The following is a 15,839-nucleotide window of genomic DNA, read 5'->3' as shown; positions in this document are numbered from 1 at the left end:
GGAAGGAAAAGCAGAGTGGAGCCGTTCGCCGCAGTCGCCCCAGTGCGCACGAGTTCATACCTTACCAAGGAGTGACACCGAGTGCCACCTGGGCCCATGAGACAGAGCCTGGCCAGGGGCTGGCTGTCATGCACCCAAGGTTACGTCATGTCCAGCACCATGTCCCACAGTTTCCTGGCAGCGAGAGGTGCCAGCAAGACACGCATGAGTTTCCTCTGTCATGTACCCTCCAGCACTGAGCAAATCTTTTGTAAAGAAGTGGCACTTAATAAGTTAATATGAGTATGGCCCATATTGTTCTATATTGCTTCTAGTGGAAAGTTACTGCTATTAGGTGAGAACTTTTATGCTTGTCTAAAAGCCTACTTTTAGAAGACTTTAGGGTTTTGAGAATTTTTTTTTAAGCAATCATCAAAATCAAGACTGATACAGCATCCTTAAAATAGTGCCTTTAAGGTTTATTAAAGGATGAACTGAGTAAAGGTAAAATAATATAAGGCAAGGACAGAGGGTCAGCCTTAATTCTGAAATACTAGTTTTCCTTCAAGGAAAACTATTATCCTCCAAAGATATCTTTTAAAATTAAGGTTGGGGTTTTTTTCTTATTTTGATTCTCAAAAACAATGTTTAGATGTTACAGACTAAAATACCTTTTTCTTGCAAAAAGATGATGTGAAAATCTAAATTGCTTTTTCCATCCTCCAGAAATACGAAGAAGCATACAGTCACATAAGAAATAAAACTCAGCATTGATAAATATTCCAACAGTCCTGAGAACTGTGAATGAAATTCAAAATACCTTCTTTCTTTCAGCATCCCATTTTTGACATGTTCTTAAAAGCAATCATTATCTTACAAACACGTATTTGGCAATTGCGCTTCAACCCTATAATTTCTTGAAATGTATATTGACAACCTAGTTGATAGTAAACACTTATCTTAGTTAAAACTATAGATGTATTTTTATTTCTGATTTGAAATCCTGATTTCTTTTTACCCATTAATTCATGTTTTTCTGAATACAGTACTCTTTTTGCTGAGGCATTAGAGATTTTTTAAGCCTACCAAGCTGATATATAACAGAATATTTACTGCAGTTACAGGAAATCTGCATGAAATCATTTGATGAGTTAAAACCAGGGTTTATTTATAGTTGTTGTACTTCTAATGGGAAGTTTTAAAAATGATTGCTCAGGTATATCCATTAAAACAACTCTACTAATATGCACTCATCCCTGCAAACATTTGCTATGACTTTTTGGGGGATATGCAATGGTTATTTTTCCAGAAAGAAAAGTCATTCCTTTTAATGGCTCTTTGACAGGACTAACAATCTTTTGTATTACACTATATTGCCCAGTGAAATGTCAGATCGAAAACTGAATCTGTGCTATTCAAATGTGTCTGATATTATATGACTGTGTTCAAATCCTTAGGGAAATGGGTAATGAAATGGTGATATATTTTTATAGATCTATATATTTGGTATGCTTTCAAAATAAGTGGAATACAGAGAGGAAATTATGGATTTTTCAGAATGTGCTTAAGCATTTTACTAAGACAGTTATAGTTAAAACTGGGTGTGGATTTTACTCTGAGCAATATGACTGACTACACAGCTGCCATTTTATTGTCAGCAATGGCATCAGTTTCTCAGGGCATGGATTGTTGTATATAGAGATTTTATTTAAATCTTTAAGAATGTTCAATCTGATTTTAAAAACAAAAATTATGGCTGGACAGGATTGAATCTCCCATATTATTTTATTTTACAGGTTCTAGCTACTAGATAAAATCTTTCTGCAGTTGAAAGGTTTCTAGACCAAAATTAAACAAATTATAGATTTTTACATTATACTTTTATCTGATAAAGATATACTCTTTTTTAGGTTTTTTAAATGGAGTTTTTTTAGGTAATGGACTGATTAGTTCATTTAATTATGCAGTAAGGACTTCCTGTTTAAAAAATAAACTATATGGCTACTGTACTTTTTAAGTTTTTTTTTTTTTATCTGTCTTCAGACTAATTCCTGAGGTGCTGGGAATGCCCAGATGATCACAAAAAAAGCTGTTTTATGGCTACATGCACAGAGGCACCCATGCAAGTGACTTGCTCCAGAGAACTGTTGCCCCCAGCAAAAAGTGGGACATGGTGCCCAAGAGGAAGAGCAGACTGAGTCGTATACCTTGCTGCATGAGAGCTCCAACTCCAAACCAGAAACTATTTAGCAAGGTAAAATTGTTTTCCACCACGTCTGAATCAGGGTTGCAAGGATGTGGATTATACCACTCATAGGGACTAAACCTGTGGTAATTGACAGAAAAAAAAAGAACAGATTTAAAATGCAGCCATCACAAATATCCAGCAAATCTGCTGTAAAAGAAAAAGAAAAACAACAGAGGTTATAAAGAAAATAGTGATTGAAAGTTTCTACAGTGTGATTGCATTATACTCAATGGCAATATTAAAGAAAAACCAGTATTGAAGATTAATATTCTTAACTATTGCTGATATTGATAAAGTTGCATACAGATTGGCTTTGAAAGGTTCCAAGTGCCACCTGTAAACATCAAAGCACTTATTCTTCTATTGACACCAATAGAATTACAGACAATTGGTCCCATTTAGGATTAGGTTCTTATAACCAGTGCCAGTATTTTGTATCTTGAAAAAAATTTATATGTGTTAAATCACAGAAATTAACTAGGCAAAAAATACATCAGGCAAAACGTTTTTTCATCAAAATCACAAATAATGAATATAACAGAAATAAATAGTTAGCAGTAAAAGTGGCTTTGTTAATCATCAAACAAGGGTAATAAACACTAAAATTCACAGAAAAAAAAATACTATAGCAAAATAAGGAATTGCATCCTGTCCTGTGAGGTGCACAGTAGCATCCCTGGAAAGGTTTTCCAAAAGAAGCTGGGGACACTCACAAGCACCTTGCAGGGCCAGGCTCTGAGAAAAGAAAAAAAAAAAAAAAAAAAAGAAAAAGATAAACTTAAAGGAAAAGACAATTAATTAATTATCTCAAAAATAGATAGAACAGAGATAGTAGAAAGATGCCTGAGTCTAGCAATAGATTAAAAGCAGATCATGTACAATCAATCTATTTTAATTTGTGGCTTTGCAATTGCTGTGCATTATGACAGGTTCATATCTGAATGCTATTTTATCAATTGTAGATCAAGCAAGCAAACATGTCTAGATAAATTATTCTTTGTTACAATTTTGTTTGTAAAAATAAGATTTTCAGTTCTCTCTTCCTCATGATACTTTTGTGGAACTTTAAATTTTAATTAAAATGTGCAGCATTATTCTAATCATTTAAGAGCTTTAATCACCATCCCGGGGCTTGGAGGCACACTATTGAGAGGGACTTTTATTTTACGCTTAAATCATGTCTTCAAATCTTTGATAATGAATACAAGTTAATGCATGTGCATAATATATTTGAGTGAAAAAAAATGAAAATCACTGCAATACAGTAGAATGGAACTAGCACGAGACACCAGCACAATAATTAAAAATATTACAGATTTTAATTATTAAATCAATAGTAACATATTTTCATAATTTCTCAAATCATTAAAGCCACTCTGTTAAAAACCCTTGGATAGGCAGCCTTTATGGAAGAGCTTTTTTTGAGGTATCTTATAATCAAAGATATCTGAATAATTCATCTGTCACTTTGAAAAATAGAATTTTCTTCACAATAATATTTCAAACATAATATAATACAGAAAATCAAATGTTCCACTTTGAAGGTCTTAATGTAATGTTAAAACACCTCTTGTCTTAAAAGTGTCTACTTGACAAAGAACTGTTTCATTTGGATCTCCAAAGTAAAACTGATATGCTGTTCAAAAATGATGATTGGGTTCTAATTAGACATTTTGACCTGAATTCTTCTATTACTTTAAAGTAAAACCAGATCAGAACTTTACTGTCTCATTAAAAATCTAAGTATCTTTCACGTAATGTTGTTGCAAATCCAACAAAACCTGGAAACCAAGCACTCAGTGAAACTGAAGCAGGTTTTTATACTTTTTGCTGAGAGATATTTGAAGATTGAATTGGAAAACAATTTTTTCTTGTGAGAAAAAGTTTTGCTAGAAAAAATAAACATTTTTTTTATTTAAATATATATATTCAAGTTATTTTTAGTGATTGTGACATTACTGAACAATCTAAAACATAACTTGGTAGTTTTATAGTTTTGTTCTGATAGCTTATTTAACTATTTTCATATTATTTTGAAGCACAGAAAAATTGTCCACAGTTGTAAAAAAAGGAGGAAAAATCCTACAAGACATACAAGATGGCTTTAGGAATAAAAAAACAATGCAATCTGAGTCTTATAGTTTTAGAATTCTCTACTTACAAAGTAAGGAAAATTAATACTGGTTTATTACAGATAAATATTGTTCTTCCTTATTTTAAGGATGATCTATGATAGTAGATTGTCTAGTGCCTTTAATCAATTTTTTTGTATTTTTTGTACTACATATGTGTATAAGCTTCATGCTGTTTAGTCTATTGCAATAAATATTCACAAATCACAGAGTTACAGGTTCACCTAGTGGGTTTTATAAGCCAGGATCCTGCTCAGGGCAATGTCCACTCTTTCATAACAGGGGACTGTTCAGTCAGGTCTCTAAAACACCCAAAGACAAGAATTCCATAACTTCTTGAGAAAAACTTTCCCCTGTTTAGTTATCATAATGTTGTTTTTCTATAAGTCAGGCTAGAACCACCCTTGTTTCCAAGTATAAAGAACACCACCTGCTTTGATCAGCTTCTCTTATTAGAAAGTGACTTTTAGGAAAATTCCTTCTGCCTGATCCCAGAAGTGCTCACAGTATTTAAATGTGGTAAAATAAATGATATTATGAGAATAATCAATTTCCTTGATGAATGGACTGCATCCCTACTAATTTAAATGCAGAACACTAGCTCAATCAATAACAAGCATAAAGCAAAAACAGAATTTCAGTGAACACACGCAATTCTGAAGATTGATTTTTCTGACTACTGATAACAGGTACTCTTCCCATTTACCCATTTCTATTAGTATTTACTCTAACGTGTCAGACACAGTCTCTTAATCTCTAACATCTTCAGGTGTCTGAAATACTTGAAAAAATAGACTATAAATAAACTTTACAAGACCTGAGTTCCAGTTTTCCTAATTGCTGCTACTCACTGAAAAGGTACAAGTACTCTCCAAAAATTATTGGCTAGTGCAAATGTTTAAAAGTCAGCTATCTCAGCAATCCACAGGAAGGAAAGATTTGTGTTAAACTTAATTTCACTTTAGGAATATACCATAACATTAGAAATTAAAATTAGTGTGCCCAATGATCAGACAGACCTACTTCAGACCTGCGAATTATTTGAGACTATAATTTATTATACTCTGTATTCACACAGCATTTGAAATAATAGTGTAGAAGCCCAGAAGACAAGGGATCTTATGTGTGTGTCTCAAACACTGTAGCTGAATAGCCATGGAGCCAACCAAGGGTTGTTGGTAAGGACATGTTGTGGTAAAGAACATGATGTGACTGGAGAAGGGGGACATTGGAGATGTAGCAGCATTTTCTAGGACAAATGTCCTTGTTCTGGCTCCTAAAAATAAGTACAACACAGTAAAGTTCAAGCTCAGGATAAAGGTCAAAAAGCAGGAATGTAGTCCGTTGATCTATGGATTAAAGGCTGACCCTGTAACAGGTGGATCAAGAACACCAAAGACCTCCAAAGCCCTCAAACCTATTTTCAGAAAGGACTGGAAGAACAATCTCCACCTGATAACTAATTTGTATAGAAAGCAAGAAACTTATCTCCAGGGTGGGGAAACATAGCTATGAAAAGGTAACTCCATGTAGCCCAGATGATGCCCACAGGTCCCCGGACACCCTACCAGCTGAACCAGTGCTGGAGCCACAACTGGTGATCTTTTGAGACTTCTTGAGCCTGTTTGACTTCAGAACCTGTCATAATAGTAACTGTGATCTACTTCTAGCATTTATGCTTCTCTTTTTTACTTAGGAGCCTAATTTTCTGCACTCGTGGCATAGGGAGTCTTGTGATGATATGATTCTGTTAATTCTTGTCCTGCAGACACCCACTCCTTCCTTCCGGTGTCCCGTTTGAGACAAAAACAGGAGACATGACTTATTCTGGATATACTAGAACAATTTCTACAGTTTTGGTCTGTAAATAAAAATACAGTCTATAGAGAGCCGTGGACCTTAGATGTGATTGTAGATAGAGGGGTTTTGTACACCTACTACACTCAGAGCAGTACATCCTTTCACACACACTGACTGCTGCTTTCAGTTGCCTTCATAAAAGGTGTTGTCTAGCATGTCCTATACAAATCAACTCAAGTCAAAGCTGCTTAGAATGTGTAAAGGGAACCCTCCACCTATTTCAATAGTTCCCAAATCAAAACCTGTCAGTTTATCTCTGATGATAGTACAAACATAGTATTAGGTTTTGAAAGCAAATGTATGGATATGCTTAATACAGGCTGTAATATCTGTAGATAAAGACATTTTTAATTTAAGCTGTATCTTCTGGTGAGCAACTTGTTAAAAAGAGCAGAAAACCCAAAACTGCAATTTAAAGAGAAGAGAAAATGGACTAGTGAAGTAATATTTATAATTGCATTTTCATTATACCAAAACACAGCTGCCTAGGAATATTACACAGAACAGAATTTAAAGCAGTAGGGGTACTCACTGTGGCAAAAAGACTGCTTGGACCCATTAATAATATATAGAGGCCATTCAAGTTTTGTGTGTTGCTTACAAATATATGCAAAACGGGTATTAGGTACTGTCATTCAATCATATTCAGCATGCTACCTGTTAAATTCTTAAAGAGAACTTTTCCAGAAGGTCTTAATCAGCTTTTCTCTTTTTCTTTTTTTTTCCTAATTATTTTATTTTTATTTGTTATTTTACTTTTTTCACTTAGGATCAAAAAAGCAAAACACAAGAGATTTTTAAAACACAGGTTGATACTGAATATTTAGCTAAAAATCCATGAGGAGTTATCGGCTACCATTAGAGTGCCTGGACTTCAATTCTTATTTTAAAAATAAACTGAAAAGATTTTTCTTCTTTATCTCTGTCATGATATTGCCTTCTGTTCTGACCCAAATAGCAGCTGCAGAACAACTATGGAAAGGCTAAGAAAAATCCGAGCTCTACAAGATAGTTTAAAACTACAAGACAACCATCAAAGCAATAAACTTAATTCTTAATCTGACAGAGTCAGATAGAATACTTCCCTATACCCCTGGAATTATGAATATAGGCAAGGGAAATAAAGAAAATATGATTGCAAAGAAGTATGATGCAAGTGTATTTTAAGAGTTTAATGAGATTATTTACTGGCAGCTATGCTTAGTTAATTTAAATTACATTCGTTTCGATGATATTTCAAACACCATGTAACTATTGTGTGGGTTTTTTTAATGAACATGTAAATAAATTAGGACCAAACTGTATTACAAAAAATTATCTAGAACATGATGTGACCAACACATTCCACATAGCTCAGCAATATATGCCACAGAAACAGCACAAAATTGCACTGTGTATACTATTCCAGCATTATTTCAAACTGTCAAATCACCTCACTTTTCTCTGCATCATGTCTATGAAGGAAAATAAAGAAAATATGATTACCCATGTACATGCACATAGACATCTCTTTTGCACAATCAGACCAAGAAATGAGCTGACAACAGGCTTCACTGCAAAACCATTAACACAAAGATTCCACTAGCTGTATGGCTTCATCTCAAGACCAGAAATTGATAAAGCAAAAGAATCTTATCCATGTTCTTCATGAACTGATGAGCACACTAATCCAGTGCTGAGTATTGCTGAACACAACAAAATGTGATCAGTCCTAATCTCAGCTCTAGCAAAGTACACATTCTGCCATACACTAGAGCAAAGTGTAAGACTGATTCTTGTAGTCATTGTTTTACAGGGTTTCTGTGCAGGACTACACCCTCAATCCATATCTTACTGCATAAGAACTGACAAGTTACAATATTTCAAAATGTTTTCAAGAATATCCAGGATCTGAGATTTATATAACATACTTTATTATAACATACTACACTACTTAAGAATAAAGCATGTCACTACTTCTCTTTATTAAAACCTCCATTTCTTTTTTTCCTAAATAATGGCTTTTAGAAAAACTGAGATTTTTGCTTGGCTCCTTTATTGTTTCACCTTGTGACATTCATTGCCACGTCTGATGACTTCTGGACTGTAAACAGAGACTGTTATTACCAACACCCCTGCCCTGCTCAGATACATTTCTCAGTACAGTAATTCCCTTGCTTGCACTGTGCTCATCTTCCACATCACTTTCCCTCATATAGCTGCCATGCTTTTGCTGCTTCCTGAAAAGAACTAATCATCTAACACCCCTTTTATATAAAAGAAATCCCATCTCCATCTAAGGCAGTTGAATCATTGAATCATTATCACCTCTCCATTGACTAGAAATTTAACCTTATGTAAAGGACTTTTTATATCACTAAAAGAATATCTATGTCTTCTAAATTTAGGTGATATCATTCAATCTAAAGTCTAGAAAGCACAAGATTCATATGCAAGTTCTATACAGACTTTACAGAACTTTGTTCAATATGTTTACCTCCTATACCTTTAAATTGCTTATAGGCACTAATAATTTTAAACATAATCTGATGTAAAACCTAATTCTGTCAGAGATAAAATACAAATACATAAGCTACTGCAGGATCTGAACCAAAATCTTCATCATATGAATGAATATATCTTGTCCCATTTTTATACAACTTAAGCTTCCTGGCTAATACCAAAAAAAACCAAACCAAACCAAACCAAACCAAACCAAACCAAACCAAACCAAACCAAACCAAACCAAACCAAACCAAACCAAACCAAACCAAACCAAACCAAACCAAACCAAACCAAACCAACAACAACAAACCAACCAACCAACCAAAAAAATTATCTTATAAGCAAATAATATAAAATTTGTTTCGTAAACTTCTACTATAAGCAACATGAATCATTCAGGAGTAATATAACGCAGCAACAGGGAATATTTGGTGATTTTTGAATTTGTCAGTTTTTACTGCTGTATTGACTACTAGTCTTGCTTTAAAATCCAAAGAAATATAGACAGGGGCAATTCTTACATTTCTTTTAATTCTTACATTTCTTCAAATTCTTCAAACTTTTCAATTTCCAGAATATTAGTCCATCCATTTCTTGAACAGAAGAAATGTCGATAAAGATAAATATTAAATGACTGTCAAGAATCTGAAGGAAACTCATTTAAAATTACTATCTTTTAATGTATGTGAACTTCATAATTATTGTAGACTTCTCCTGAAATCAGCATGTCCTGACTGCTGCTAAATACATTGAAGACTTACAGAAACTATTCTAGGAGATATTCTGAGATATCTCAACTTTGGTGTGGTAGGGGAGATGTTAAAAGATTTGATTCCTTTTTAGTTTTCTCAAGATTAACAACTTTTCTGCATCTGAGGGACCACTCAGAAAAGTAGAGTATTCGTTGTGTTAGAAAAAATTTTGCCCCCTTTTTGGTGGCATAAGTAAAATGATGTCTCCAGCATGACTTTCCCCTCTGTATGCTTTGCTCTTTCGGCTCTTAGCATACCTGAGAATCTTTGAATCTTCATTTGTATTCCTTTATTCCTCTGACTCAGTAGTAATAATTGGGTGATATTTCAGAAAAACAGATTATTCACAATACTTCTAATATTTTTAATTTGCATTTTCCTTCTAAATAGCCTACATTTAGTTGTTTCATATCACATTCTTATATCTTTACCAGAGAACATTATTATTGTTTATCCATACATGTTCTCCCTGAGTACATTATAAAAAAAATAGAAGAAATAAAAAATTGACTACTCTGGAAAATTCTCTTCCCTATCTTTCAAAGTACTTAAATTTCAAGCAATTTGTAAATTCTTTTTTGCTGGGATAGAGTCAATTTTCTTCCTAGCAGCTGGTATAAGCTGGTATGATGTTCAGTTTTGGATGTAGTACGGTAGAAGTGTTGGTAATACACTGATGTTTTTAGAGGTTGCTAAGTTGTATTTATACGACTTCATCTTTTTCTGCCTTCACGAATACCCTGGTCTTGCACATCCTTTTCTCATGATTTTTAAGCTCATCTTGAAGGGTGACTGTCCCAGGCCTGCAACCATACAACAGAAAACATTTAGAAACAGAGGCCTGAGCATCGTAAGCATAAGCCTTGTCCAGGGATGCACAGTGCCTCAGATTAACGGTGCTGAGCCTTCTAGTGAGTCCTCTGTCTAACAGAACAGAAAAAACCTCTTTTAAAAATACACAGTGACTAAATCAGACAGCTAAGCAACTTTTGGATTACAGGCCCTCCTCAGCCTGAGCAGTTTTGAACTTGGCTTCTAACATGGAGGGCACTTCTCTCAGGGGTTAAAATCTGGGATAAAAATCCATCTACTGAACCTTGGCCAGTAGTGATTAAAAGGGTGGCTAAGGAAGACGGAAAGGGAAAACTGGAAGTGTATTGGATATAAATTGCAAGGACTTATATGTGGGCAAGAAATGAGTGAGAATCCAGACTACAAATTGCCCCTCAATCTCCCTTCACTGTCTGGGGGTGGGCAGAGAAACCTGGAGTGAAGAAGTAAAGTAAAACTTGGAAAAGGGGGGAAGCAAAGTGTTGTCTTTGTGTATTTCTCACCTTATTTTTTTTTCAGCCTGTGACAACCACTGGTAAGCAACTCCCCGCCTTTATCTCAACCCATGAGTGTGCTGGTCCTATTTTCTCTCCTTATCCTGCTGCAGAAGGGGTTGAGTGCCTAAGCAAACATTTGGACCTTAGTCAAGGTTAACCCCCCAAAACAGAATTGGGAGTACCCTTCATGCTAATTAATATCTTTGAAATACCTCTTCCTATATTAAGAATTGTCCTTCTGGAGATGAGATTTGGGTTCTGGTCAACAGTTTGAGTACCTACCCTCACAAAACACAAAGAACCTGCCCATGCCCCATCCAGGAGCTACAATAAGGTTTAAATGGTAATTAACCATCACTCTGGAGTTATTCTACAAAGCTCTATATCTACATATCCAGCAAAAGAGAAAATGTGCCTCCACATAGATTATACAGATTAGTTATCATGTGAATATCTTTTGATGGTTAGAAGATCACAAAGAAAAACAAAAGAGCATGCACACAAATATAGACTCTTATTTTCTATACACAGTTACTTCTATTTCTTACTTCCCTTTTACTTCTACTAAATCTTAGACACAGCTCTTCATCTTTCAGCTACCTCTCCAGATACTTCTGGAATACTTCCAGAAGCTTAAAAAATGTCGTATACAAATGGAATAGTCATACTATGAAGATATGCATGAAATGAACCCAAGTAACCCTGTAATCTCAGCGTGACCCTCTTCAGCTTCCACGCCTCCACATTATTTGTTGTGCTCACTTGTTTGTCATGCCTAAAATTAGACTTGCCTGCTTCTCCAGAAAAAAAAAACAAACCACGTCTTACTTGCTTTGAGAAATCTCTACCATATCTAGTCCTGGATGAGAAACATCTTCTTCAGTTCATGATACTTTTTATGTTCTCAAACAAAACTTAATCTGAATAAAGAAAAAAAAATAATCTTTCAAGTTGAGAGCCACAACCTGGTTTTTTTGTGGGAGTGTACTCAAAAGCAGTACTCATGTAGATTTTCTTAGCTTTTAACTCTTCTGTACACATCTACTTCTGCCCACACTCAGAGATAAAGTACTTAGCTAAATGAATTAAAATGTCTCTATTGCATCGTTAGTATTCACCAGGGAGTAGAGAAAGGCAAAATTCAAGTTCTTGTTTTCCTTCAGCCTGTAACTGACACAAACAGGACAAAAAGATTTACTCCCTTTCAAGAAGCACCTCTTTCTCATTCCATTGCTCTTTTACTTTTATTAGAATTTTTACTAGGAATATGGAGGTTTAGAAAAACTATTGCATTTTCTAGAAATTATTTGCTAGGTCACAATTCCCACTTAAAAAACCACATCACTTATAATTCCTGGAAAACTGTGGTCAAAAAATAGTATTTTATGTCATGAACAATAGCATGCTTGATGAAAATTAAAATAGAGTAATAACTTCTCCTACATACATATCAAACCTTACCAGTTCATGGTTGACATGTGAAGACAGCCATAAAGAACAGAAAAAAATTACACCAGGAGGGTGTTTTCAGACACCGTGTTACTCCCTGTAATCACCTTTTTATTTATTCAAACCACTTTTCGTTCAGAGTAGTTGCAGCTTTCTGTATCCTAGAATGAGACATTTCAGTATTTTCTTCTCTCTAAGTACACTTGCTTAATAGCTTAATAAAAAGAGTGCCAAATATTTCATTCCTTATTCAACAGTCCTGCTGTACATCCTGTAATAGAACTGTAGTTTCACATCAATATTTAGTTAAGGCTCAGTAAGATTACACAAATGTTATCTCCCTTATCTGCTTCTTATAAAATGCAAACTAGGTAGAACACCATTCCTGGCTTGGCCCACACTACAATAAACTCAGAAGAATCTCTAAAATTATTGTTTGTAAAATATTATTATTTACTTGTTGCCAAAAAGACAGGAGATATAGTTCTGTATCACAGCATCTTCCTTGATCAATTCAAACTCTTAACAAAAACATTAATGACCATCCAAAGCTATGCCTACAGTACATGATACGTTTCTAGAGATCTTCCTGCCAAGTATTGACAAGCACATGTAGTTTCTTTTGACTGAAATACCTTTGACAGCTTTGCAGGCCTGAAGCAACATTACACAGAGAAGTGATTTCCATTTCCCTAAGGGGTCACACTGGACAGATGATTTACTTATTTATCTTCAGAGGTTATTAATACTACACATTTTATAAGGCCTCTATTTCTGCGGCTCAGTAACACTCTAGAGTACCATTGCTCCTAGAAGTAATTAGTAAAGCATTTTAGAAGGTGTTTGACAAAGGAAGATGATGTTTAAGGGTCTTTCTCCTTCTCAGAGAAAAAGAGGGCATTATACAGTGTCCTGTGTGTAACTATGAAGACCAGACTTGAATTTACAGAAACTCAATTCAAAGAAAATGTGATAATTGGTTTATTTGGCACTTTGACATAAAGGTTGACATCTTTTTTGGAGTGAGAGGGAGCAAAAGGGAAATCTCATTTCTCCCTGGAATTACATGAAAGGAGGTTGTAGTGAGGTGGGGGTCAGTCTCTTCTGCCATATCTCAAGTGAAAGAACAAGGGAAGGGCATCAATTTGTACCAGTGGAGGTTCAGGTTCAATATTAGAAATTGGTTTTCACTCTAAGAGTGTTTAGCCATTGAAATAAGTTGTCCCAGGATGTGGATCACCATCCCTGGAAGTGGAAGTGTTTGAGACATCTAGATGTGGCATTTGGAGCTAGGGTTTGGGGGTGATTACGGTAGTTCTAGGTTCATGGTTGCATTAGATGATCTTGAAGGTCTCTTCCAACCTTGATGATTCTGGGTACTCAATATTTTGGTATTTTTAGAAGAAACATAAGTTACTCTATTTAAATGTGAAATTAAAATCAGTAGTAAAATTAAATCAGTCTTTTTCATAACTGCATGGTTAATCATAAAGCTAATCATATATTGTTCATCTTATGACCTGAATATGCATAAAAGATAATGATTTTGATACAAGCCTGATCTCAGGAGGAGTGAGGGGGTAAGGCAGTGTAGCTAAGAACATTCTTCTGCATCATATGTCTAAAAATGTGCACCAAGTGAAGTGCTCTTAATGCGGGAGTTAATAAGTCTTTCTGCAACATACCTATGCTTATATATGGGTACAATATAAGGTACAATTTGTATTCTGTCATTACTCATGAGTGAAGAATACTGTGTAAAATATTTTTCTTCTTTAATTCACTCTAGCTGGGCACAAGAGATAAAATTTCAGGTACGTTGTATTTTGGTGTGAAACATTCTGAAAGCTCATTTTCTAATTATATCAATTACGATAGGTACCAGACAAAAAACTCTTATCTCTTATGTTAGGATTTTACTTTAATCTCACAGTTTGTCTATGCTGTTTCTATATTATAACAACTACTTCACTGCTGACTTCATGGGTTAGTTTTATAACTTTCAAATCAAATTACTGACTATAATGTTAAAATTATAATAGAAACTCTGGTGGTAGAAGATCTATTTTTAAAAGACCTTAATTTAAATTATTTTAAAGTTTATGGGTTTCTTAAATATGTTATGTCTGGAAAATTACTCAAGTATCTCTAAATAGGTCTGAGTAACTTCAGCAAAAGCACTGAGAATATGTTCCTTCATACAGTGTGAGGAACTTTATGGGAATTGTAAAAAAATTTACAATTCCTGATTTCTTTGTTTCTGATATATTGCAAGATGTAGCTGTCCTAAAGGTAAACTTGAAAATGCAGGCAGCATGTTCATTCTCTTCTCTGTTCATTGTTTCCATTACAAACTAACTATTATAGCATAATCAAAAGATAGGCATATCATATCCAGGAATTCCTCCAAAAAAGTAGTATCTAATTCTAAAGTTAGTTTTAGTAAATGGATAGAGAAAGTTTGTAGAGATAGATCTCTTCATCAGGTCACATTCAAAGGAAATCCTTGATGTCTGGAAAATGTCATATCTATCTTCAAAGAAGGTCAGGGAGGAAGATCCATAGAATTACAGACCAGTAAATCTCACCTCAGACTCTGGGAAGATAATGGGGAAAAATCCTTGTTGAAACCACTACCAAATAGAAAAGACCAAAGTGTTTCAGAACAGCAAAATGAGGTTTACAAGGACAATCATATCTAATCAGTTCAAGTATTTTCAGTGATAAAAAAATTAACTCTGCAGTTAAATAAAGAGCAGGAGATGTGAAGGTGATTTTAATGACTGCTTATCAGAGTGTCCTATAGCAACTCTATGGCCAAATTGGAAAGGTAATGCCTGGATACCAGCAGACTGCAAGGTGAACAAAAAAACCCTGTATTTCCATTCTTGGAGAAGAGTGGAAACACTTCAAAATTTAGCTGACAGCCAGTGATGGACAGTATTTCTCATTGGCTTGATATAAGAACCAAAGCTGTCAAAAAGCTTCATTAGCAACCTGGATAGTGGAATGTGATGTACAGCAACGTTCAGCGTGAGTGTCAAGTGATTGTTCCTGTCCAATGGGACAGTCATGAGGCCACATCTGGAGTACTGTGTCCAGTTGTGGGCCACTTGTGGCATAAACATCTCAAAGTACAGCAGAATGAGAGACATGCAGAAATAATAATAGGGTAATATCTACTTTCTGTGTTCAGCTATCTGAAGAGTGGATGGACTCACATCCATCCTGAAGATGTACAGAGAAAAGACAAAAGGCAGAAAGAAGGGTTCTCTCTGGCCATAAGAGTTTTTAAGTAAGAATTCTTAAGCAAGAATTCTTAAGTATTCTTAAGTAAGAATACTTAAGCACTGAAACACATTTCAGAGAAATTATGCCATCTCCATCTTTGGTGATCTCAAAAACTTGACTTGGGCACAGCATTGGGAAACCTTCAAAGTCCCCTCTGTTTTCAGTGTTGGAGATTGAGATGGATGAAAACAAAGTATCTCTTCCAACCCAGTCTATTCTATAATGTATCATATTCTCTAGAAGAAATATATTTACACAAGAGGACAAGACCTAGGTGAGCAGCCTTTGCTGGTACTGCTCCAGTGGGACTAAAAGC

General features: G+C 34.8%; 1 protein-coding gene across 1 annotated transcript in view; it reads right to left on the bottom strand.

The window, feature by feature from the left end:
* Positions 1 to 15,839, bottom strand: part of GRIK2 (glutamate ionotropic receptor kainate type subunit 2) — a 249,350-nt gene that overhangs the window by 92,185 nt on the left and 141,326 nt on the right. Inside the window, exon 11 of the mRNA XM_063389712.1 lies at positions 2,187 to 2,305. Coding sequence (XP_063245782.1) covers positions 2,187 to 2,305 — 119 coding nt within the window. The remainder of the gene's footprint in view (positions 1 to 2,186; positions 2,306 to 15,839) is intronic.

The sequence above is a fragment of the Prinia subflava genome, chromosome 2, assembly GCF_021018805.1.
Source record: "Prinia subflava isolate CZ2003 ecotype Zambia chromosome 2, Cam_Psub_1.2, whole genome shotgun sequence".
NCBI lineage: Eukaryota > Metazoa > Chordata > Aves > Passeriformes > Cisticolidae > Prinia > Prinia subflava.
Note: the sequence above shows the minus strand (reverse complement) of the source record. Positions and strands in the feature narration are given on the sequence as shown.